The sequence below is a fragment of the Halichoerus grypus genome, chromosome 4, assembly GCF_964656455.1.
Source record: "Halichoerus grypus chromosome 4, mHalGry1.hap1.1, whole genome shotgun sequence".
NCBI lineage: Eukaryota > Metazoa > Chordata > Mammalia > Carnivora > Phocidae > Halichoerus > Halichoerus grypus.
This window is the reverse complement of record NC_135715.1, coordinates 131,416,733-131,439,794: the sequence shown is the minus strand read 5'-3', so window position 1 is coordinate 131,439,794 and position 23,062 is coordinate 131,416,733. Positions and strand designations below refer to the sequence as shown.

The following is a 23,062-nucleotide window of genomic DNA, read 5'->3' as shown; positions in this document are numbered from 1 at the left end:
AGGTTTAAAAAATTTAAAAAACATTTTTTGTATGGTCTGACCTAATCTCTGTAATTGTGTTGATACTTTTGTAAGCCTTGTTTATGGTAGAAAAAAATTATACCAGTTTGAGGATGTCAACTTAAAAAGCTGGAAGCTATAATGTGTGTTCTCTTTATTATAGAAATGAAAGTATTTTTCCATGCTTTTTGAACAAAAGAATTTTCTAATTAGTTAATTATTCATATCCCAGCTCATACCTCATCATATGTGGTAACAAATTGCATTTGGCTCTTTCTCGTAGAATCTTTTATACCAAGGGTATAGCATTAAAATACAAGCCAACTTCACTGAATGTGGCACTATTTTGAGCATTTCAGGTCACAAACATTAAATTTTGTCCTGCTATTTGTCCCTTGCCACTAAGTATTTTTGTACAATTTGGTATTTGTGTTTACCAAAGTATAGTCCAACTGAAGACAGGATTAGGAATGGGAAACTTTTAGACATTTTGAAGACATACATTTTTAAGAAATTAGAGAATAACTGTTATTTATGCAAAACTATTTTTACAGCTCTAAAGTTACGTTAGCTGGGAATATGTATGATTTGATCACAGAAAACATTTTTCATTTTGGAACTTCAAATTTAAAAGTCATAGTTGATTCAGATAATAAATGTACTAATTGAATTTACTTTTAAGTGTTTTTATACATTTGTTAGAAATGGCTTGCTAAAATGTTTAACATCTCATTTTTTCCCCAAAGAGTAAGCAGAAATGAATATTGCAAGGACACGTGTTTCTGCACTTGCATGTGCTCAGTAACAAAGAGACCCAGCACATACTCATTTTCAGAGTAGGAGAAAATGGGGAAAACACGCCAAGATTGAATACGACTTTAGTTACATATTGTTTATTTTTTTTATACCTCACTTTTGCTGTCCTCATGGACTTCTGGAAAATGTTGTTGGCTTGGGTTGAGGCAGATGATTTTGTTCTTTCCTCTGTTATCTTCTTTATTTTGGTTTGGTTATTTCCACAATTAATTGGCTGCTGTGGAAACAGAAGGACTGTGGAATCCTCGGGGAGAAGGTCGGAGAGTGCCGGGCAGGGCTCCTGCCGCTTCTGCAAGAGGGCTATTCCCTGGCAAAACCCCAGGCTGCAGACAGTAGTCGCCCACTCCCAAGGTGTGGGACAGGGGGCGCCACAAAAAATAAAAAGACACATTTGACCTCACATTCTCATCGTTGGGTGATGAAGCCAAATAGAGCAGCTGTGCTGAAAGTTGGCCTGGAGGTTTCCAGCAACATCAGTTGGCTGACAAGAAAAATTCTTCCTGTTTCTGTTTTTAATGAAGTCTTCAACTTTACTTTTCCCAGGACTCCCAATTGTAGTCGATTAAAAGACCAAATAGCAGTTATTGATAGCGGAATCTGATTTGGATCCCAGGAGGGCCAACATAAGAGCTTCCAGAACCCATAGGGCATCCTTATTACTGTTGGCGGAAGAACTTCGCAGCCAACTCTGGAAGAAATCGGCTCCTCCGCGTTGGGTTTTCCTATAGTATTTCAGCATCACATTTTTATTCTTTGTGTTCTTTTCCCCTCCTTGTTTCTTTTGAAGAAAAGAACTAGACCAGTGGCTTCTTACATTTCCAGGCAAGATTCTTCCATTTCGTTTGGACAGTTTTTGCTTAGTGCCCAACTTTGCGACATCATCACCAAGCATCACCAAGCCGTAGGCCCTGGGATGTCCGCTCATTCTGTCAGCAAACAGACACTCACCCATTGTGATTGCCCTGCTGATTTCGAGAGATTTTCCTGCCCTCCAACTGCCATGACACTCTGCCTTTTACAACTGCTCTCTCTAGTTTTAAATACTTCTCTACAAACACTGGTTAAGGCTGTCACAGAATTTATGCTCCCCTTCTCCTAATTTTTTGACAATATTTCCCCATCTTCAAAATATCTAGACTTCTCCCATTTCTAATCCTGCCTTCAATGGACTATCCTTGGATAAAGACAGATACCAAGTCATAGGAAAATAACTACAAAACTAAATGGCAAGGAACATTGGTTGATTCGTTTGTAAGGGGTACAAGTCGAAATATTTGACTTACTCTTTCTTGACGAGGTTTCTCCCTCTTGATAATCTTATTCCAAAAGAGGCAAGAGTTTGCTGCACATATGATGTCTAATTTTTTATAATTAAAATACCTCCTAATGACATTTTCATGACTGAAAATGACAGGACAAAAAAAATCCGTCGCTCTTAGAAGAGCTTTGTCAATCTTTTTCTTCCATATCGTGGCTGACATTTGATATCATTGAGGTTTATGGTTTTTGTTTTTAATTCTGCCACTGACAGTATTGGGCTATTTATGACTAGGGATTAGGTTACCCTTCATTATGATGCTGATGTTACAGCATTGTAAGCTGGAGAATGACTTTCTGAAAAGTGTTTTTATTTAACACGGTTACCCTCATCATTTAAAGATTTCTTTAAATGCTAGCAGGATGTTGCATACACTTTAAAGATGTATCTGGAGAGGTATCTCTTGCATTTGGAAGTGTATGTTACATATGGTAGTATTTATAAATCACAGATATTTTTTCCTTTTTAGATTAAGTTGCAGTGTGGCTAAGTGCCTTTCTCTCAGCATTTTGTTGAAGGAATGAAGCATCTCTCAGTGCTTAGCTCCAAAGCAGTGGTTCTCAACTTTGGCCTAACATTTGAGACTCACCTGGGAGCTTTTGAAAAATTTCATTCCCAGACTGTTATCCTAAACCAATTTACATCAGCATCTCTGGGGCTAGGATCCAGGCACTGGTATTTTTTTAAAGCTCCCCAGGCGATTTCAATATGCAACCAAGGTTGAAAACCACTGTTTGAGAATAAAGTTAGAAATAGCATCTCCTCAGATTTAACTGCACGTGATGTTGGAGGTTGAGAGGTTTGATTCCTAACTAAGGCTGAATAGGATATTTTGCCACCAATATCAGATAAAGAAGAATCTATTTAGGATTTACATAAGCTGTGAAAATATGCTAATTTGGTTAAGTATAGTTTAATATTTTGAATTCAGAATCCATTTAAACTGTTCCCTTTCCATAATGAAATTTCTTTCCTTTCAGTGCTTTGCGAATCTCTCCTGGTTTTAGGGGCAAAAGAAACTAGGTTTTAACTTTTCCTCATTCTTAGATCTTCAAACTCTTTTCTATGCTCTGTGGTTTTTTATTTTTATTTTTTAAAGATTTTATTTTTTAAGTAATCTCTACACCCCCAGTGTGGGGCTGGAACTTCCGACCCTGAGATCAAGAGTTGAAAGCTCTACCAACCCAGCCAGACAGGCGCCCCTGTGCTGTGTTTGAACCCTTTGCATAAGTATATGTGTAGACTCCTTATCCCAAAAGGGTTTGAGGCAGTGTCCATCACAGCTGAAGTGTGACAGGGTGGTAGCAATTAAACACAGGATGAAATCCTTAGGAAAACCCCAGGGGGAGACAGCGTAGAATCAGAAAGGAAGCCACAAGTTCATGGCCCAATGACCTGTACCCATGTTACGGACGCTCTTAGAGCCAGCCGGGCGCCCGGGCGCCTTCTGTGATGTTTTTGTAGGGACAGGTGAGCACTGTTGCCAGGGGCTGTCTCTGCACCTTCAGGGCTTAGTCAGCAACTTAGGACACTTGAGAGAAGTGATCCTTGTCACCCGCGAGGAGGGGACTGAGACACAGAGAGCCTGGCTTTTACCATTTGTGTTATGTGCTAGGCATTCTGCAAGGGCTTTTATAGCTCTTATATTGCTTATTTCACAAAAATCCCAGGTAGACGGCAGTAATAATCTCCTTTTACAAAAGGAGGCTGAGGTTCAAGGCCACGGGATAACCTGCGCGGGTAATGGAGCTGGTCAGTGGCTCAGCCACGCTTCCAAGCCAGCCTCCCAGGTCTTTCTGAAGTGGCTTCTGCTGGGTCCCACCCCTGTTAATCACAGTTCTTGTTTGTCCTCTACTATTTATAGGAGAGAGGATTTTTTTTTTTTTTGGTGGTGGTGGTGGTGGTAGGGGAACAAAGGCCATATAAAAGTATTAGAAAAATACCCACAAAAATATTTAAGCACACTTTCTTTATTTTCATTTTTTCAGTTTTTGGTTTTTTTGGTAGTTTTTTTTTTTTTCCTCCCAAGCAATCCTATTTCCAGGATATTCTGTGGTAGGATACTCTGCGTTTTTTGTGTCCCCCACCAAACCTGGACTATCCCACACCAGGGGCCTACGTTAGGCCCTGGTCGGGCAGATTTGGCTGGGCTGGTCCAGCAGCAGTGGGCGGGGGTCCCTGCTCGATCTGTCTCCCGCCCACTTCGCTCCCAGCGGAGGGATGCTGATGTGGCTGCCGCTTGAATTCTAGCAGATGGGAAGGACTTTTTCTTGCTATCCCATTTTAGGCCCGTTTTCCCACTCCTGTGAAATTTCACTGGTGATGTGTTTCAGATGAAGCCACATGAGCAGATCCAGCTTCAATCCACGGGCAAGATTAAATCCTGTGTCCTAGCTTGGTTTGGCACTTGATGACATGTCTGTCTTACTCCACTAGACTTCCAAGGGAGTGACTGTGTTCTCTTCCTTGACTATAGTTTTGGCCAATGTGTTGCCTGGACTTCAGAGTTCTGTTAAGTTCTTCTGACTTTGACCTCACGTCTTTCTCTCCCTTTGAATTTTTTACCCTTTCCCGTAGTTGTGAAATTCAAACCGCTTTAATAATAGTCTCTCTTTTTTTCTGTCTTTGCTTCTTACCCCTTTCTTCCATCACACGCAGCTAGGCGGTGCCTCTGGGCTTAGCCCCCCCCACCCCCCCGCCTCCAGCTGTGACCCCATCACCTTCACGGCCGCCGATGGAACTACTTCCTTTCAGGCGCCCTCCACCCAAGTGCCTCTCCGGCTGCCTTCTACCACTTGGCCACTCAGAGTCTGGTTTTTGGACCTAAAGGGTCGGCATCATTTGGAAGCCTGATAGAAATGCAGAATCTCAGGCCCCACCCCAGACTGACTGGGTCAGAATCTGCATTTTCATATCGTCCCCAAGTGATCAGCATACACAGTCAAGTTTGAGAAGCATTGCTCCAAATCACGCACCTGTGGATTGTGTCCTAGTTAAGGGAATAGAGAATTAGAACCCATTCATTCTGTAGGGAGAATTGGATAAATCTTTTTTTTTTTTTTTAATCATACCCATTTATTCATCTTTGGGCAATACTTTTGTCCATTTTAGGGATAGGAAGAAATGAATATGTTTGGGAATAATTGGCTTTGCGTATCCTGTGAGTGAAGTTAAGGTTTTGGGAAAAGCTTGGATAATATAGCTGATGGAAGGATTCAAATAGCAGCTATCATCATTGTTTTGAAAAGAAATGGAGAGGGACGCCTGGATGACTCAGTCGGTTAAGCATCTGCCTTCGGCTCAGGTCATGATCCCAGGGTCCTGGGATCGAGTCCCACATCGGGCTCCTTGCTTGGCGGGGAGCCTGCTTCTCCCTCTGCCTGCCACTACCCCTGCTTGTACTCTCACTCTCTCTCTAGCAAATAAATAAATAAAATCTTAAAAAAAAAAAAAAAGAAAAGAAATGGAGAACATAGTTCTGTGGAAAGGACATTTGATTCACAAAATATTTCTATTTTCAAAATATAAAATTTAAAAATAGTATGCAATTTTCTTAATCAGTTCAGGCTGTTATAAGAAAAATTCCATAGATTCGATGGCTTTTAAACAACAGAAATGTATTTCTCACAGTTCTGGAGGCTGGAAGCCCAAGATCAGGGTGCTGGCATGGTCAGGTGGGGGCCTTCTTCCAAGTATAGACTTCTCCCTGCTTCTTCATGTGGCAGAAGGGGCAAGCTCGCTCTTTGGGGTCTCTTTTATCATGGCACAAATATCATTCATGAGGGCTCCATCCTCAAGACTCAGTCACCTCTCAAAGGCCGCCCCATTTCCTAATACCATCAGCTTACAAATTTTGCAGGGGGCACAAACATTCAAACCATAGTGGAAATACAAATATATACATGTAAAAATTTGCATCTCTCTAGAAGGCAGCTAAACAAAAGGCTTCTGTATAAACCGAAATAAGGGTTGGATAGGCAGGTAGAACAACTCATTCCTTCTTCTTTAAGTGCATGTCTACACTATTTGTGGAAATACTATTTATCATGGGGGTTCGGTGATAGCACAGGTCATACGCTGAGGCAGAGTGGCTGGGGTTTCTCCCTAAGGCAGGTTCCATCATGTCATTGAGCATTAGAGGCTCTACTTGCATGGAAAGGCTTGTGCAGGAAATTGGCTGGTGTAAGATTTGGGGTATGGACCCCCCTAGCCAAGTGGTGAAGAAGGACAGCGAGGCTGCATGGAAGGAGAATGTAGGTTAAGGGTGGTTAGACCTTTGCAAGTCCGCTCTGAGGTTTCCCATCTCTTCTTCTATCTGCCCTTATGTTGCTCCTTGGGGTGTATTAGTAGGGGCAGTAGCTATGTCCCCCACCTCCTTTTTAAAAAGATTTTATTTATTTGAGAGAGAGAGAGAGTGTGCAAGCACGAGCAGGGGGAGGGGCAGAGGGAGAAGCAGACTCCCCACTGAGGAGGGAGCCTGACCTGGGGCTTGATCCCAGGACCCTGAGATCATGACCTGAGCCGAAGGCAGCCGCTTAACAGACTGAGCCACCCAGGCGCCCCTGTGTTCCCCACCTTTTTTCTTTTAAATCCTTAGGACCTTTAAAATGTCCAGCTGGTACCTCTTAGACCCCAAATTTTGAAGTATTAGAATTTGATAAGTTATATCCACAGGTTATTTAAAAGAGTTTCTCCCTGGGGTGCCTGGGTGGCTCAGTTGGTTAAGTGGCTGCCTTCGGCTCAGGTCATGGTCCCAGGGTCCTGGGATCGAGCCCCGCGTCAGGCTCCCTGCTCAGTGGGAAGCCTGCTTCTACCTCTTCTACTCCCCCGCTTGTGTTCCCTCTCTTGCTGTCTCTCTCTCTGTCAAAAAAATTAATAAAATCTTTAAAAAAGAAAAAAAGAGTTTCTCCCTAGGTTAATTAAAAGAGTTTTTTTTCCCTTTCTCCCTCCCTCTATCCATCTCCCCCCGTTCCCCTTTTTCCCCTCTCTCACCCCACACACCAATGCTCCCACACATGCACATGTGCACCCCCCCCCCCCCCCCCCCCGCCACACACACAGTTTGCCACTACAATGTTGGAGAACCTGATACTCTGGGTAGGAAGTGATACCGGTCATCTACATGGAAAGCATGAGAAAACGTGTTTTTCCAGACTCTGGCCCAATTTTGCTTCCGTGCAGAAGAATTTCCTTTCATGTAGGCATTGGTTATTCATTGGTTATTTATTGTTCATTGTGATTAATGATTTAAAAGTTTGGAGTTCGAAAGCTAGACAAGCATTCATTTGCATTGGATGTAAAATGGTGAGAATGTAGAGCACCCATACTTTCAAGAACCATTATTCTCCTTTCTGTGAGCAAGGGGGGCATCTGTGCAGAGAGGCCCCTACCTAATTCTGCAGGCCTCCCAAGTGGGCCATCCATCCCCACAGTGAGCAGCTGCTGGTGACTTGAGATAGGACTGGTCTGGGCAGTGTTCCATTTCTCCTTCAGAGGCGTCTTGTGGTATCAAAACCTAACACTTGAAACAGATGGAAGCTGGACCTCGGGTTTCAGATCTTGTTCAAAGGACAGGAGTAGCCGACTTGAAAAGTGTCAGATTTAGAAGACCTGTAATTAGTTAAATGGTTGAGGGGAAGGATGAAGGGAAAGTATTGCTATATAATGAAGATGGAAAAAACAGTGATTTTCTTCTATATTTATCCTTGGTAAAAGGCACTTGTAACACATACACAAACCTTAGTATATATGTTTGTATATGTCATGGTATTTTGGCCAAGTTATCTGACATATAGGGTCTTGGCAATTGGAGGATCAAGTGGGACTGGATATGCAAATTTGCAGCTCCAATTGCAATATTCTGGCCAGGAAATTAGCAGTTAATTCAAAGTTAACTAGATGCTCATTATTATTGAAAATATTTGTAAGATGCATAAATACACTTTTCTTTCATCGTAAATACATAATAGCATAAATAAGGTTTCTTTGGTGACTTAGGTTATTTTTTGTGGCTTTTGGACAGCGCCTTGAAAGCCAGTTGTGCTGGTCTTGTGCCTTTAATTGAGGGTCAGCATTTGACTGAAGCTTTATAGGAGAAATCTGGCAATGACTTAAAATGACACATCAAAACCAAGGGGAACTTGAGTATTGCAGGAAAATGTGGTTTATTGAAGTAACCTATTGTTTGATTTCAGAACTTTATTGTTTTATGTCTCTGTATGAAAGTTATTTCTCTTCAGATGTAGTGTTTCCTGCACTGTGACACACAAAGCATTATTTAACTGCATTGTTAATATGGATTCAACTATGACAGTTTATCTACTGTGGGACTTCTCAGAGCCTTTGACAGTACTAATATTCCCTGTGACCCTGTTAGAGGGAGATGTAGGACATGATGTTTCCCAAGCTTATCACTTTGCCTGCCTCTCTCCCTTTTTTTTTCTTCATGGACTATCTACCATGAAATAGACTTTGGGAAATTACGCTCTTGTGTTTTCATATGTATTTGCTCATTTATAACATCACAGCAGTCCTAAGAGACAAACAGTTTTGGACGAGGGAGGAGCTAAGGCCCACCGGAGTTGAGGCTGGCCGTGGGACCCCGTCCTCTGAGGACTCACTCAGTCTTTTCTCTCTCCGTCCAGGCCTTCGGTGCAGGTAGGAGGCCCTCAGTCCTGTGTGGCAGGGCTCTCTGCTGCAGAGTAGGGGGTGATCTGGGTGATAGGCCCATCTGAAGTTTCTCTGTCCTGTCCTTCAGGTCCACAGGGCTCTCTGGTCTCGGGAGAGGCCTTTGTCAAGTCTAGCACGTTGATGATGAGGGTGAATTAGTTAGTTCTCATGTAGTTTCATTGAACTCAAGGTTTAGGCAGCCCCCCCAGGTAGGCTTTTAAGTAAGAAAGGTGCCCGGGTACTCAGTTGTGGTTTCCCTTCTGTTTTGTTTCCTGATTTTTTGCCCCAGGGTACTATGTCATGTTTTGTTTTGTTTTGTTTTTTATAGAAGGAAATTCAAGCCATGAGTCAGTGCAGCCATCCCAATGTAGTGACCTATTACACCTCTTTTGTGGTAAAAGATGAACTTTGGCTGGTCATGAAATTACTAAGTGGAGGTAAGTAGGTTTTGTTATTTGCTTGTTGTTGTTGTTTTTTTTCCTTTTGTGTGAGCCAGCGTATTGACTAAGACTTTAAATTTGGTCCCCTACCTTTTGTATTTAAAAGTTTTGCTTGTTTATTATTTACCTAGAGAATAAAGCCTGGATTGCACTGCCTCGACTGTCTGTGCCTTCTCGGTGGAGGGGAGGCTCCCTAAGTATCTTCTGTGCTTGCTCTGTCCTCCTACACCTCACCTGCGTGGCTCCTCAGCCCAAGAGGTCTGTCCTTCCTTTTCCAGGTGCTCAAGTCCGAACACCGCACATGCTCTCTGCAGCCTCCCCCATGCTCATCAGAAAAATTAACCAGTCCTTCCTCTTTAAACTCTTTGTTTTTAATATTATTCGAGTCCTTACTACATCGCAGTATAATGAATTCTTCCAGTGCTGTTTGTTCAGAGTTCTGTGATGATGGACATGTTCTAGAGCTGTGCGCTCCAGTTTCTACTAGGCACATGTGGCCCTTGAATACTTGACTTGTGGCCCGTGTTCCTGAGGCACTGAATTTCTATTCAGTTTTCATCAGCTTCTATTTAAATAACTGCAGATGGCCCGGCCCGCGGCTGCGGTGTCAGACGGGGCAGATTTAGATTAGATTCCGACTTGCCGAGGAGAGCACGGTCTCCTGTACTTCTCATTTACTGAACCTGGCACCCAGTGGGAGCTCAATAAATATTGCTTCAGTTGAATGGAGAAGAGCTGTCTGCATGCTGATCTGAAGTGGCACTATTTTCATCCTGTGTTTGCATTTGAAAAAGCAGAGGAGCTTTCCCTCTGGCCTCAGGTCACCAGAGTTACAAAAGCCACTGACAGTTTACCTTACAAGACACTTTCACATTCCCATATTTTTCCTTTTAATCTTTTACCATCACTATTTGATAAAGAATGGTAATGAGAACCATTAACTTTATGGAACACTTACTCTCTGGCTAGATCCTGTTCAAGGCAATTTACTTGAATCTGGACAGCATCTTTGAATGGCAGGTGTCACCGTCCCTGCTTTTCAGAAAGTTCCCCGAAGCTCTTGGGAGAGTTAGGCAGCTCGCCCAAGGTCACCTACACAGTAGTTGTTAGTGCTGGAAAGAAGTGGTGCTGGGACCTATTGACTTAAAAGCTACGAGGTGCCGCAAGAATTATCACCTTCATTTTACAGACAGGGAAATGGGAGTTTAGAAAGCCCAAGTGATTTTCTTTGTAACACCCAGCATCTCTCACTCCTTCTGGATCTTTCCCAGACATGAAGTATGGTTTAGGAGCAGAGGAGAACATTTTGAGGTGCCTGGATGAAGCCCAAACTGGCACCGCAGAATTTATATTGTAGAGCCCATTTTAATCTGCAGACCTAGTTCCAGTGAAGGCTGACTCGTGGTGGTGGTGGGGGGGCAATCTTAATTTCTTTCCTTTTTTTTTTGAAGAAACTCTTGGATCCAGCAGAGGCCCAGAACCGAGAGGACAAATATGCCGTAATTGCCTTGGGTCTGCTTGTGCAGGTCTCAGTGGGGAGCCTGGGAGAGCGGCGTCCGGTTCTGTTCCCAGTCTTGTCAATCCTATTAGTCATTGTTTCCATGAGGGCCTACTTTGGTTTTTAATTAAACATGAAAAGAAAGACATGAGGGAAAAAAGAAAAAGGCAGCTTGCTGGAGCCAGACTGCAGTGTTTGAGGGTCGGGACTGCCCCTGGGCTCTGGAAGACCTGTGCTTTGGCAGGAAGATGACCTTCACCGAGCCTCTTCTTGCTTGGTTCCCCCAGCTTTGAGGAGACTGAGAAATTCTGGTGACCTGGGACCCTGGGCAGCCCCAAATACTCAGCTCAGGCTGAGGATTTTACTTCCTGTCTTTATTTTGATCCCAGTTAACCTTTTATAAGCTCGGAAATATCCCCAATCCCCTTGCCTGAGGACTTGAAAGAAAATGTCATTGTCTTTTTAAAAGAATCCAATTTCGTCAGTCTCCCTGGGCTTTAGGTAAGAAGAACAGGTTTTAAATGGGTTTCCACAGGTCCGGGAGACCTGGGCAGATGTGGACTCTTGCTCATTTTTCTTTCAGCAGGCCAGAAATGCACACATGCCTGGTAGGGTATATCCTTATAAGATAAAAATGAAACATTTTTGGAAGTCTCATTTTCTCGATTATCAACAAATTTAAGAATCAATGAATAAATAGATGTTTCTCTGAGGGGGGAAATATGCATTTGTTTTCTTTTATAATATTTTATCCCATTAAATCTCTTAATGAGGGGCAGGCAGCTAGTCTGGTGTAGTAATACCTGATGGGGAAACTCAATTCTCCCAGTTAATCATAGAGAGCCTGGAGCCAGATTCAGATCCTGAGGTAAGCCATTTGTTAACTCTTCAGAAATGTTGAACCCCCAGGTAATTATGGCTTTTAAAATGACCAGGAGGTTTGGAATATTAATTAATATGTGTTGAAACATGAACTCACAGTGCCAAGGATACTAATCTGTTTATGGTAACAAAGTCCTGTGTATTTATTTCATTATGGAAGTCAGCACATTATGCATAAGTGAACGAAAATAAAGATTGCGAACGAAAATAAAGATTGCCGAGAGTCACAGAAAGGAAGCTTCTGGTTATAAGCAGGGGTCCAGTGGCAACATACTTTTTTTTTCTTCCTTCCCACCTGTGTTCTAGATGTCCAGGAAGATCTGCGCTTCTCTCTCTCATCAGTTCACAGCTGTCTGTTTCCCTGGCCTCTTCCTCCTTTGGTTTTTCACTTCAAACATTTTGAACCCTGTTTTGAGCCTGTAACCAGTTGTGTATGTGTAGGAGAAAGGAATTAGCCCTGAGGTGACCCTGAACAATCTTGTGGTCCCTGACCCGGAATTCTTCTCATGCCGGAAGTGCTCTCGCAGACTTGGATATAGGGTTTCTGGTCCTGTGCCGCCATGCAATTGTATGCCTTGAAGGGGGGGATTGTGTTAAATAAACCAACATATTTTGACATTTCCACTTAATTTTCTAAATAGTGGAGCCCAACCTAGAAAGGTACCGAAGATGCTTACACGAAGTTTTCACTTCTTCTGTCTAGGTTCAATGTTGGATATCATAAAATACATCGTCAACCGAGGGGAACACAAGAATGGAGTTCTGGAAGAGGCAATAATAGCAACAATTCTTAAAGAGGTTTTGGAAGGCTTAGACTATCTGCACAGAAATGGTCAGATTCACAGGTAGGATTTCTGCAAAGGTATTTAAATTCAGCCATTTGTATCTTTAGCTCCGGCTTGTAAAGAATATTAAGGAAACACGTGTTGCAGGTAGGCATCAACATTATTTCCGAGCTAGGCCGAATAGATGTGGAGAAAGTACTTATGAAAGAAGCAAGTGAATACGTTCGGATGAAATATATTAGTATCCGCAGGACTGGCTTATCTGCTCTCACTGAAATAGAAGCAGAACATAAAAAGTACCGAGTGAGCTCATTAAAAAAAATCAGTTAACATGCTCCTCTTGAAGTAGGCTCAGCTGAGCAGGATAGCATCTCTGCCTTTCTAATGTAGGCAGAACTGGTCCAGACATTGTAATATGTTCATTACTTTTGGCATGGTGGTGTGAAGAAAGGGGGAACTAATTTCATCTTCTTTTGTGACATGAAATGCTCATTCTTTCAGTAGCCAAACAGCCTAAAATATGAGTGTTTGATATTTCAAAAGGGTTTGTGTTACTTCGGCCCTTAGGAATAGCTGCAAGTAGGGGTGCCTGGGTGGCTCAGTCCATTAAGCGTCTGCCTTCGGCTCAGTTCATGATCCCAGGGTCCTGGGATTGAGCCCCACGTCTGGCTTCCTGCTCAGCAGAGAGCCTGCTTCTCCCTCTCCATCTGCCTGCCACGATGCCTACTTGTGCTCTCTCTCTCTCTGTCCAATAAATAAATAAAATCTTTAAAAAAAAAAAAAGGAATAGCTGCAAGTAAATAGCCATTTATTAGTAATACTCACATTGTAATTCCCCTGCCTTGAGCTCTACGTGGCCTATATATTTAAGGATATTTGCCATGTGTTTCAGTAGTTAGAAAAAAAATATTACCTTAGATATCAAACTTGTAAATTGTCATTTTTCTTTTGAAGACTTAAGACTTCTATATGGTGAAGAAATATATTATAGAATGTTGTAATTAGTATTTATAGTCAGCATCTCCCCAGAGGAGAGGCTGATCCAATCCATTGTTTAAGAAGCCACCAGGATTAATTTGGAGTTGCACCCCAGACACATTTGAGTGGAAGTAGAACAGCTTTACATAGAATTATCAGCTTTAATTCTCGATAAAATGATAGTATGGTGAGTCAATGGACAGCCTCTAACTCTATAACATAAAGAATGTACTCACTACTGATTTAATTCAATTTGGATAATGATTCCATATAAAATATTTGTTACTAAAATCCTAACATCTCCCAGGAGCAAGCTATATAAAATCACAACTTATCCCTATAAAAATCTGTGATATAATTTTCATATTTATAAAATGTTAATTATGTTAAATAGCTACATTATGTGATGTGTTTTTAAATCTCTCTGAGTGAATTAATGCAATATAATGTCTGTATTCCATAATTTATTCTCCATTTTTTTTTTTCCTAACAGGGATTTGAAAGCTGGTAATATTCTTCTGGGTGAGGATGGTTCAGTACAAATAGCAGGTAAAGCTGATAAAAATAAAAATTCTTTTGCCAGAAATGTTACAGTTTCAAGGAATATCATTATTATCATTTCAAGGGATATCATTCATTATCATTCCAAATAAATAATGAGTGAATGAATAAATGAACGAATGAATGAATGCCTGTAATCTGTTTTAAGAATGTATCTGGGCTGCCCTGTTCTAGAATGTTTGGGTCTGAGGCAGAATATTTTTCCTATTATTATTATTTTTTAAGATTTATTTGAGAGAGAGAGAGAGAGAGTAAGTGGTGGAGAGGGGCAGAGGGAGAGGAAGAGAGAAACTCAAGCAGACTCCCCGCTGAGCGTGAGCTCGTGACCTGAGCTGAAACCAAGAGTTGGACGCTTTACCAACTGAGCCACCCAGGCACCCCCCTTTTTTCCCTATTATTTTGATAAATTTTTGTTAGATCATCCAATAAACAGTGCTATTTCAGAACATAGCCTTTTGATAAAGACAATTTTACTTTCGATTTTATTTTTTCTACCTTTCAGGTTGAATAAAGGTGGTATTTACGTGACTGCAAGAAAAGCACTTTTGAGAGTTTTTCTGACGAGTTTGAAAGTTTAAAACACTGTACCCTTCTATTAATTTAAGCCCCTGGATTTCTGAAGAGGTGGCTGAAAGCATTGTCAACGCTTAAAGTCTCTGGGTTATTTTGGTCTTACACCCACCGTGTGCCCGTGCCTGGCTGTTGATGGCAGTTGGCCTGCAGGTGCAGTGGGTGTCTGTAGAGGGAATGCACCGGACAGGTGGCCTCTGTGTGCAGAACTTGTCATTTTGTTATTGTGCCGAGAGTAACTGGAAAGGCCTGGGATAAAATGCAGCCGTGTCTATATTGACTCTTGTTTCACCCCATGTCCAGGAAGGCCTGCCTCCACCATCCTCTCAGCCATCTCTGCTTTTTGCATTTTTGACTGGACGGTCCTTCCTTGTCCTGCACTGTCCGCGTCACCGCAGGGCGCTCAGCCCTCTGGCTTCCAGGCACTGAATGTTACTAACAGCACGTCCTAGCAGCATCCTTGGCGCGAATCGCTCATGGGGCTCCTGTTGTGGAAGAGCACCAGAGCTCGCCCCAAATCTTTCATCAGCCTGGTCTGCTGCTTTCTGAGTTGGAGTGGAAGAGGCCTCTCTTCCAGTATTTAGGGTTTAGGGTCTTTGCATATCAAGTTCTTAGAGCAGAGTTGATCACACTCCTTGGTTCTAGTTTTGTTTCTGGACAAATACGAGGATCTGGGGTATTATTGGAAATGCGAGAGCTCAGCAGAAAACAAACACACCCCCAACACAAAGGATAAGCCTTGAGTCATCTCTTTGATTCATTGTTTGTTCCTCTCTAGGTGCCAGAGAACCTGTCAGGTGATGCCTGGTCTGTATGACAGGCACAGTGCTGACCTTGGGTACATTCAAGGGGACTTTTATTTATTTCCTTTTAAAGGGGAGAAGAGATGTTTTAAAAATATAGAAGGGAAACAGAATATATTTTAAATCAAATGTTTCTTCCCTGGAAAACTAATAATGAAAGCGTTATCCTTTATATTCCTCTCATTGAAGAGATACATTGAGTCAAATACAGTCATTGGCTTGAGCCCACTGTGGATGCACTCTGTGTGTCAGTTAAACACAGAGGCCTTGGCATCAAACAGGCCTGGTTTCAGACCCATGGAGCAGAGTGGGGCAGGTCGTTGCATCTCTAAGCCTCAGTTTCCCCATCTGTGAGATGGTGATGATTGATGCCGCCTATCGTTCGAGAAGACACAGATATCCTGTGCGCCTGTTGAAACTTACGATTCAGGGTCCCTAAGTGCTGTGGATTTCTGGGAGTTGCAGAATGTTCTAGGTGGAGAGGAGAAGCCAACCTGCAATCAGGAGGTATTTCTGTGTAGGTATTTTTGTTAAGTTGTCTAAAGCTATTTCAGAAGAAAGGAACTTATTAATCCTTAGGACTCCAGTGAATCGGTGTGAATTTTTAATTTTAAAGAAATAGACATATTCATACCTAACTTTGTATTTTTAATTTTGTATTGTCTGTATTACAGAGGGTTTTCCAAATTGTGTAAGCTTCATGTCCCATGAAACAACTGCTGATATGGCTGCTGATATGGTTGTTAAAATAAGTACATAAATGTGAGAAATGCTTAGTACACCCAAAATGTGCAGGAGGCAGGGATACACATTATAAGCTTATTTATTGGAGCACTGTTTCTGGTTGCAGTAGATTGGAAACAACGTAGGTGTCCCAGTTAAATATGGTAGATGGCCTCTCTGCATTATGGGAGAGCCACCAGCTGTCATGGAGAATGAAAAGCCCGCTATACACTGATGTGAAGGAAAAAATCTCCAGGCTATGTGGTTAAATGAATACAACAGGGTGAAATAGAATGTGTTTGTCACCTTTTGTGAAAGAAATGGGGAGAAATAAGAATATCTCTATATATTTATACAAAGAAACATTAGAAGGATAACGAGGAGTGGGACTGTGTGGTGTGTACCCTCTATAACGTTTTGAATTTTGAACTGTGTAAAAGTATGACCTGGGGAAAAAAATGACAGGAAATGACTTAATAAACTTCATAAACTGTCAATTAGTCAAAGTCATTTTTAAACCGTTTATTTTAAAAATTTTCATACGTAGCCTACAGTAGAAAAGAGTAGGAAGAACCTCATGCATACCCATCACCCGGCATCAGTAATGATCATTGATTCATGTATCTTCCCCCTCTCTACTTTGTGGCTCTTATTACTAACACTGAATTTTGTCCTTGAGCCATCTAAGTTAGTGCCTTATGTATGCATATCTTTTTTTTTTTTAAAGATTTTGTTTACTCATTTGACACAGAGAGTGAACGAGCACAAGCAGGGGGAGAGTGGCAGGCAGAGGGACAGGGAGAAGCAGATTCCCTGCTGAGCAGGGAGCCCGATGCGGGGCTCGATCCCAGGGCCCTGGGATCATGACCTGAGCCGAAGGCAGACGCTTAACCGACTGAGCCACCCAGGGGTCCTAACATATCTTGTTCTTACGCTAGAGAGTGGCCCTGACCCTGCAGGCTAGGGGCATTTAGAAAAAAAAAAAAAAACTTCAACAAAACAAGTGACAGCTGGAAACGTCTGTGGACAGAAGCTTCAGACTCTCCCACCTCTGAGTACTCAAGTTCAGGGTGCAAGGTCTCGGATGAACTGGCATGGTGGAAATTCCCAGGTCACCACTCAAGCTCTGTGACCTTGGTCAGGCTACTCAACTTCTGTTAAGACTCCGTTTCCTTAAAGAGGGATACAGCTATCTCCCCTCATCTCTCCTTGTGGCATCGAATGCGGTTCTTCCCAGCCAGCGATGGTAACAGTGGCTGGCGCACGGCGGGCAGGCGACAGCCTCTGTGGTTCTTGTGTTACTCTTCTTCCTGTCGCTGCTGTTACTGCTTTCACTGCCAGCGACAGGCTCGCACCGACCCTCCCCTGCACCGCCGGCAGGTCATATGTACCTCAAATTAGTCTTGCTAGGGGTTCAGCTCTGAGGGGCTTGTGTGAGTTATAAAAAGCTAATGTTTATTAATTATGGAACTTGGAAGTTACCTTGTCGTTAATCTTGTTCTAAGCTGATAAAAAAAAATATGACTGATTTTCTCTCTGGTGATGAAATGATCACTGCTCACTAAGAGGGTCAAGATAGCAGTGAACTGCCTTTGAAATGCGAAGGCAGGTCAACCCTTGCCTTATTCTGCCCCTTGGTGCTTTGCCAGTCACTTCATCTATTATTCTTGTCAGATGAATGACCTGAGCTCTTTCTCTAGGCTTTCTGTAGCACATTGGCCTTTTCTTTTCCTCAGTTGGGATCCCCTGAAGTAAGATTTCCTGAATTTCTCTCCCCCTCTTGGGCCTTGGGTATTTTCTCCTCACCGTGGGTGGTGGTGTTGCTTGCACCATGGGGGCTGCTGGGTTCAGAAGGGCACGTGGGGAAAGCCACCACCCGGGTTGTGGTGAGGATTAGATGAGTCCGTGTGTGAAGTGCTAGGCCTGGTGCGTAGGGAAGGCTTTGTGTACCACCATTCTGGGCCCTCGCTGTCATCCCTTCCGAGCGTGTGACTTCCTGCGTGTGCCACGCCATGGGCTGAAATGGCCGTTTCCCGGATGTGTGATGGGGGGGTAATAGGCATTTATTTATTTTTATTTTGTTATTTTTTTTTGAGAGCGAGCCAACAAGTACAAGCGGGGCGGGGTGGTAGGTGGGGAGGGGCAGAGAGAGAGAATCTTAAGCAGGCTCCACACCCAGCACAGAGCCCAGCGTGGGGCTCGATGACCCTGAGGTCCCGACCTGAGCTGAAATTAAGAGTCGGTCACTTAAGTGACTGAGCCACCCAGGCGCCCTGGATTAACAGGCATTTAAACTGTACAGTTTCTACATCTCTGGGGCTATGACTTTCTAGAATTCATGTTCAATTTTTTCCATACTCTTTAACCCGAGCACAACATCGAATTCCTATGGTACTTAAAATAATTATAATAATAATAACTATTATTATTATTATTTTGGTTTTAACTCTGAAATAAGGTTATTGCTTTAAGAAAACACTTGTAATGCTTCCTTGGAACAGACAGATGCTGATGCTGTCCCTGTTTTCTAGGAGTTTGACTCTGTTGGCCAGGCGATTGGTTACTGCCTGAACGAGAACGGGGACCAGGAGTCTCTGGGTCTTTTGCTGCTATCTTTTCTGGTGGGTGAGGTAGGGGAGGTGGGTGGAAGGGTTGAAAGCTGCCTATTATATTTGGGTAGATATTAAATTGCTTTTGTTCAGGCTGTTTGTGCCCTTTCTCTTTGCATCTTTATGTTCTTTAAGCCCTATTTTTTGAAATAAAATTTAAGCAGGGGAGAAGTTTGCATTTACTTCTTTGAATGTAATATTTGTTTACCTTGAGAGTATTGTTATGAGCATTGCTTTTAAAAAGTATTTGTGCTCTTCTAATAGAAAACAATTTTTATTTAAATCACTCTACCATTTATATATTTCCTTTCTCAGAATTTTTTATTAGAAAAGGGGAAATTAAGGGACACCTGGGTGGCTCAGATGGTTAAGCATCTGCCTTCAGCTCAGGTCATGATCTCAGGGTCCTGGGATTGAGCCCCATGTCGGGCTCCCTGCTCAGCGAGGAGCCTGCTTCTCCCTCTGCCTGCGGTTCTGCCTGCTTGTGCGTGCTCTCTCTCTCTCTGTCAAATAAATAAATAAAATCTTAAAAAAAAGGGGGGAAATTAGGATTCCTGGTTCAGACCATGAGAAACTCTCATTCAGCCGACAAGTGTGGTGAATAAGGCAAATATGCTTGGTTCTGTTTCCAAAAGTACAAATTCTGTGGGAATTAAATGCATTTCTATTGACTCGGGATATAAAATCAGTAACTAATGTGTATTGAGTGCTTCCTATATTTCAGGCTGGGTTCTGCGTGCTGAGCACATTATGATTCGTTCACTGCAGCCCTGTAAATGTGCCCATTTTACAGACAAGAAACTAAGGTACAGAGAGGGGAAGTAAGTTGCCCAGGTCACAAGTAGGCTTCAGATTCCGGGATCTGGCTGCAGAGCCTGTGATCCCATGTCTGTGGGATTTCTAGGAAGACAGCCCTAAATCTGTGTATAAATGATCTCAGTTTGGGATGGAAGACCAGTAGCAATCACTCGCTCTTCTACACCCCTGCATGGCGATTCCATTTTGAAGCCAGGGAACATATTCTGTACGTTTTCCCCTCTCTGCTCCTTCAATTTAAGACACAAGTCTCTGGTAAGGTTTTAGGATATAGAAGAAGCAATCCTCTCGGGTGTCACGGGGTGTCAAATTAAAGCACAGTAGTGACACCACACTTTTTTTAGACTGGAAAACTTCAGGTTTGATGTAATCAATTAAAACTTGAGGACTGCCTACTCAGAGTTTAAAAGAAAATGCTTTACTTCTCATTATATCTTCTGTGCTCAGAGGACCTGAATGTGTGACTTCCTGGTAATAAACTTGGACAGGATGCCTCGGTAAATGTAAAGGTGTCTGCTACAATACGTGATAGAAGGAGTGGCCATTTGAAAGTCACGCTCTTCCCACGGCCTAGCATTTTATTTTCCAGTCTCATGTTCTGCCATACTGTCAGGAAGAGCTTAGGTCTTTGTCTGGCAAGTGATAAGTCTGTTTGTCTGGAATTAATGAGAGGCACTATTCTAAGAAGAAATTCATATAAAACAGGTCACTTTGGGGTGGTCGCTGCAAATATATTTATCCTAGGATTCTTTAAAATAGTGACCACTCTTAATGTGCTTTTAAAATGTTGATTTCAGAACATTTGCTTTCTGAAGAACTTTTTAGAAGCATACCCCTGCATTATATTATTAGGTAGTTCTTACGCTCATTTTCTTACTTTTGCCTTTTAACTGTTAGTGTGTGTGTGTGTGTGAATGTGAATTTCCATTCCTAGTTTTTCATAACAAATTTGATATTTAGCTAAATCAGCCTAATACTTTAGAAGTCTAGAAAGTTATCATTACCTCTATCTCAGTGTATCTGAGACCATCCTAATCAAGCTTATGTGTGCCTTGGGTTTTTCACTGTCTGAGGCACATTGGTATGACTTTGGATAGCGTCTCTATTTTTTGGGAGGGAGATTATATCCTTATTCAGCCTTTGAGAACATCTTGAACTTCAGTCTGCGTCTTGGACATTTAGGACTAAAACTTCTGCCAGGAAAACACGCAACTAGATTTAACTTGCTTCCAGTACCCTGGTGTTATTCTCAAGGAGCCAGAGGAAGGTGCGTGTAGTGGTGAAGTTGTGCTTTTTTGTGTGTTTTTTTTGGTGGTGAAGTTTTTATTCCCATAGCTGCTAGGTTCTTTTGTTTTCCTTCTGTGCTCTAGCTCTGGTGAAATGCATTTCGTTGGGGGATGGAGGAATGGGGTGGAGGGAGTATTTCTTTTGCTAGGAGGGGCTGCTGCTTCATGCAAGGTAATGTGGGCTCCCTGTGTGCAAGGGAGGCAGCAGGCTCTGATTCATATCAGAAAGTCCAAAGGCCCCTGAGGCGTCGAATCAGGAAATGACGATGTCATTGTATTTGTGGGTGCCTTGGCCTAGAGCAGGGCTCTGACATCAGACTGCTGTGGTTTCACTTCTCCCCGTGACCAAGTTAATTAAGCACTCTGTGCCTCAGTTGCCATATCCAAACAGTGGAAAAATACTAGAGGGTTAAAGGAATTAACACACATTCCATTTTAGAATTAGGTAGCTCACATTGCTTTTGTATTGAAATGGGGGTGGGGCCCTTTAATTCTTTAGGCCTTGTGAGATCAGGGGGAAGAGGCTGTAGGCCCTCTCTCTGACCCTGCCATATCATTTTGCTCTTCCTTTTTCTTTACCCCATTGATTTCCCCCATATCACCAGGGTGAGAAATGGGCAATGCAGATCTGACCATATAATTCCCTTGCATAAAGTTTAAAACTGTTGCTGGTGGAATAAAGCCCTTAGCTCCCTAATATGGCATATGAAGGCCCTGCCTGTTTTTCCAGTCTTGTCCACCCACGCTTTTCTGCTTCCTGCTGTAAGGCAAGCTCTGTGTTAGGCAGCTACCCATGAAATGATTAATACAGTTAAGGAAGAGTGAAGCAGTACACACGAATTAAGAACAGTGGCACACTCCGAACATAGAGTATGTGTGCAAGTGAAGATCTTCGGAGGGCATAAAGTGCTTTATAGTGAACCAAAATGTATGTTTTGACTTTCAGGAAGTTTATCATTATGTGAATCGTGGTTTAATAAATTATGCCGTAGTTTTCACATACACATTTTTTGTTTGTTTAAGTATATAGGGACAACAAATTAATGTAGCTCCCTGAATTTTGGGATCTTGACAAATCAAACGGTAACATTTGGTGCAACCCCTAGCATGAAGCAAGAATGCATTCAATTCTGGAAACCCAGTTACATCCACTCCATGTGTTTATCATCAGTAAGAAATACTTGGGGAGATTTCAAGCAGCTTCCCATCCTTTAACAGCTGCTAGCAGTTGTCTGAGCAACAACTTAAGGAAGTCTTCCTGAGTGAACGCGATGGGGGGAATCCCTTTGCTCTGCCCGTCCGCTGGAATGTTTCCCCAGCTGTGCACATTAGCTGCATGGGGCACACGGTTGAGCTTTAAGGAGGAGGGTCTAGGAGGACATGGGGCAGATGGGACTTGGTCTTCCTTCTCCCTTGCCTCCCTCCCTTCCCTTCTTTCCTTCCTTCTTCTCTTCCTTTCTTCCTCCCTGCCTTTAAGGGCCTGCAGTGTCATAATTAAATTACATTTTATATATTCCCACAAGCTGCTGAGGTCTGGGAAAAACAAGAGTTGTTAGACAAAGAGCAGAGCAGGCTAATTCAGTTCTTTGCATGATCATTTCTTCATTTATTTGTCTGCTTCCCAGAACCTGCATTTGTTATAACAAAAAACGGCCCTTCCCTGGTGAAAAGGTGAACATCAGTTGTTTGGGTTTAATGCGCCTGAAGTGGTTGATTGGCAGATTTTTTTTTTAAGGTTTTATTTATTTATTTGACAGAGAGAGTGAGAGCACAAGCGGGGAGGGGCAGAGGGAGAGGAACAAGCAGACTCCCCGCTGAGCAGGGATTTCCCCATTGCTGGACTTGATCCCAGGACCCTGAGATCATGACCTGAGCTGAAGGCAGACGCTTAACCGTCTGAGCCACCCAGGCGCCCCGGTTGGCAGATCTTTACTGAGCTTTTGTTGTGTTGCAGGCCTAGCCCTTGGGGCAGATACGATGGTCGGCAATGGGGACACCGTGTGTACTGGCCTAAGTTTACAGTTCAGGTGAAACCTATTAAACAGTTAACTATGGAATTTAATTTCAAAAATTTGTCAGTGGAGGGAAATGTGGGGAATCTACGTTAGCCCCATGAGGTCTAGTGTAATAGATTGTCATGGGGAATAAATCTTAAATGTGCATGGCAAATATGAATGATTTGGGGAAAGGTGTTTTTGATCAGTAACATATTAGAAGTTACTACATATGTCACACCATAAGTTAGAGATTTGTAGGAAATGTGAATAGAGTTAACATGTATTTATACTCTCTGGAATATAAATTTAAC

At 42.6% G+C, this 23,062-nt stretch overlaps 1 protein-coding gene across 1 annotated transcript in view; it reads left to right on the top strand.

Moving 5' to 3' along the window:
• The window catches only part of STK39 (serine/threonine kinase 39), a 305,645-nt gene that overhangs the window by 64,517 nt on the left and 218,066 nt on the right, over positions 1 to 23,062 (top strand). Inside the window, exons 3-5 of the mRNA XM_036100896.2 lie at positions 9,132 to 9,240; positions 12,327 to 12,468; positions 13,880 to 13,935. Of these exons, the coding sequence (XP_035956789.1) occupies positions 9,132 to 9,240; positions 12,327 to 12,468; positions 13,880 to 13,935 (307 nt within the window). The remainder of the gene's footprint in view (positions 1 to 9,131; positions 9,241 to 12,326; positions 12,469 to 13,879; positions 13,936 to 23,062) is intronic.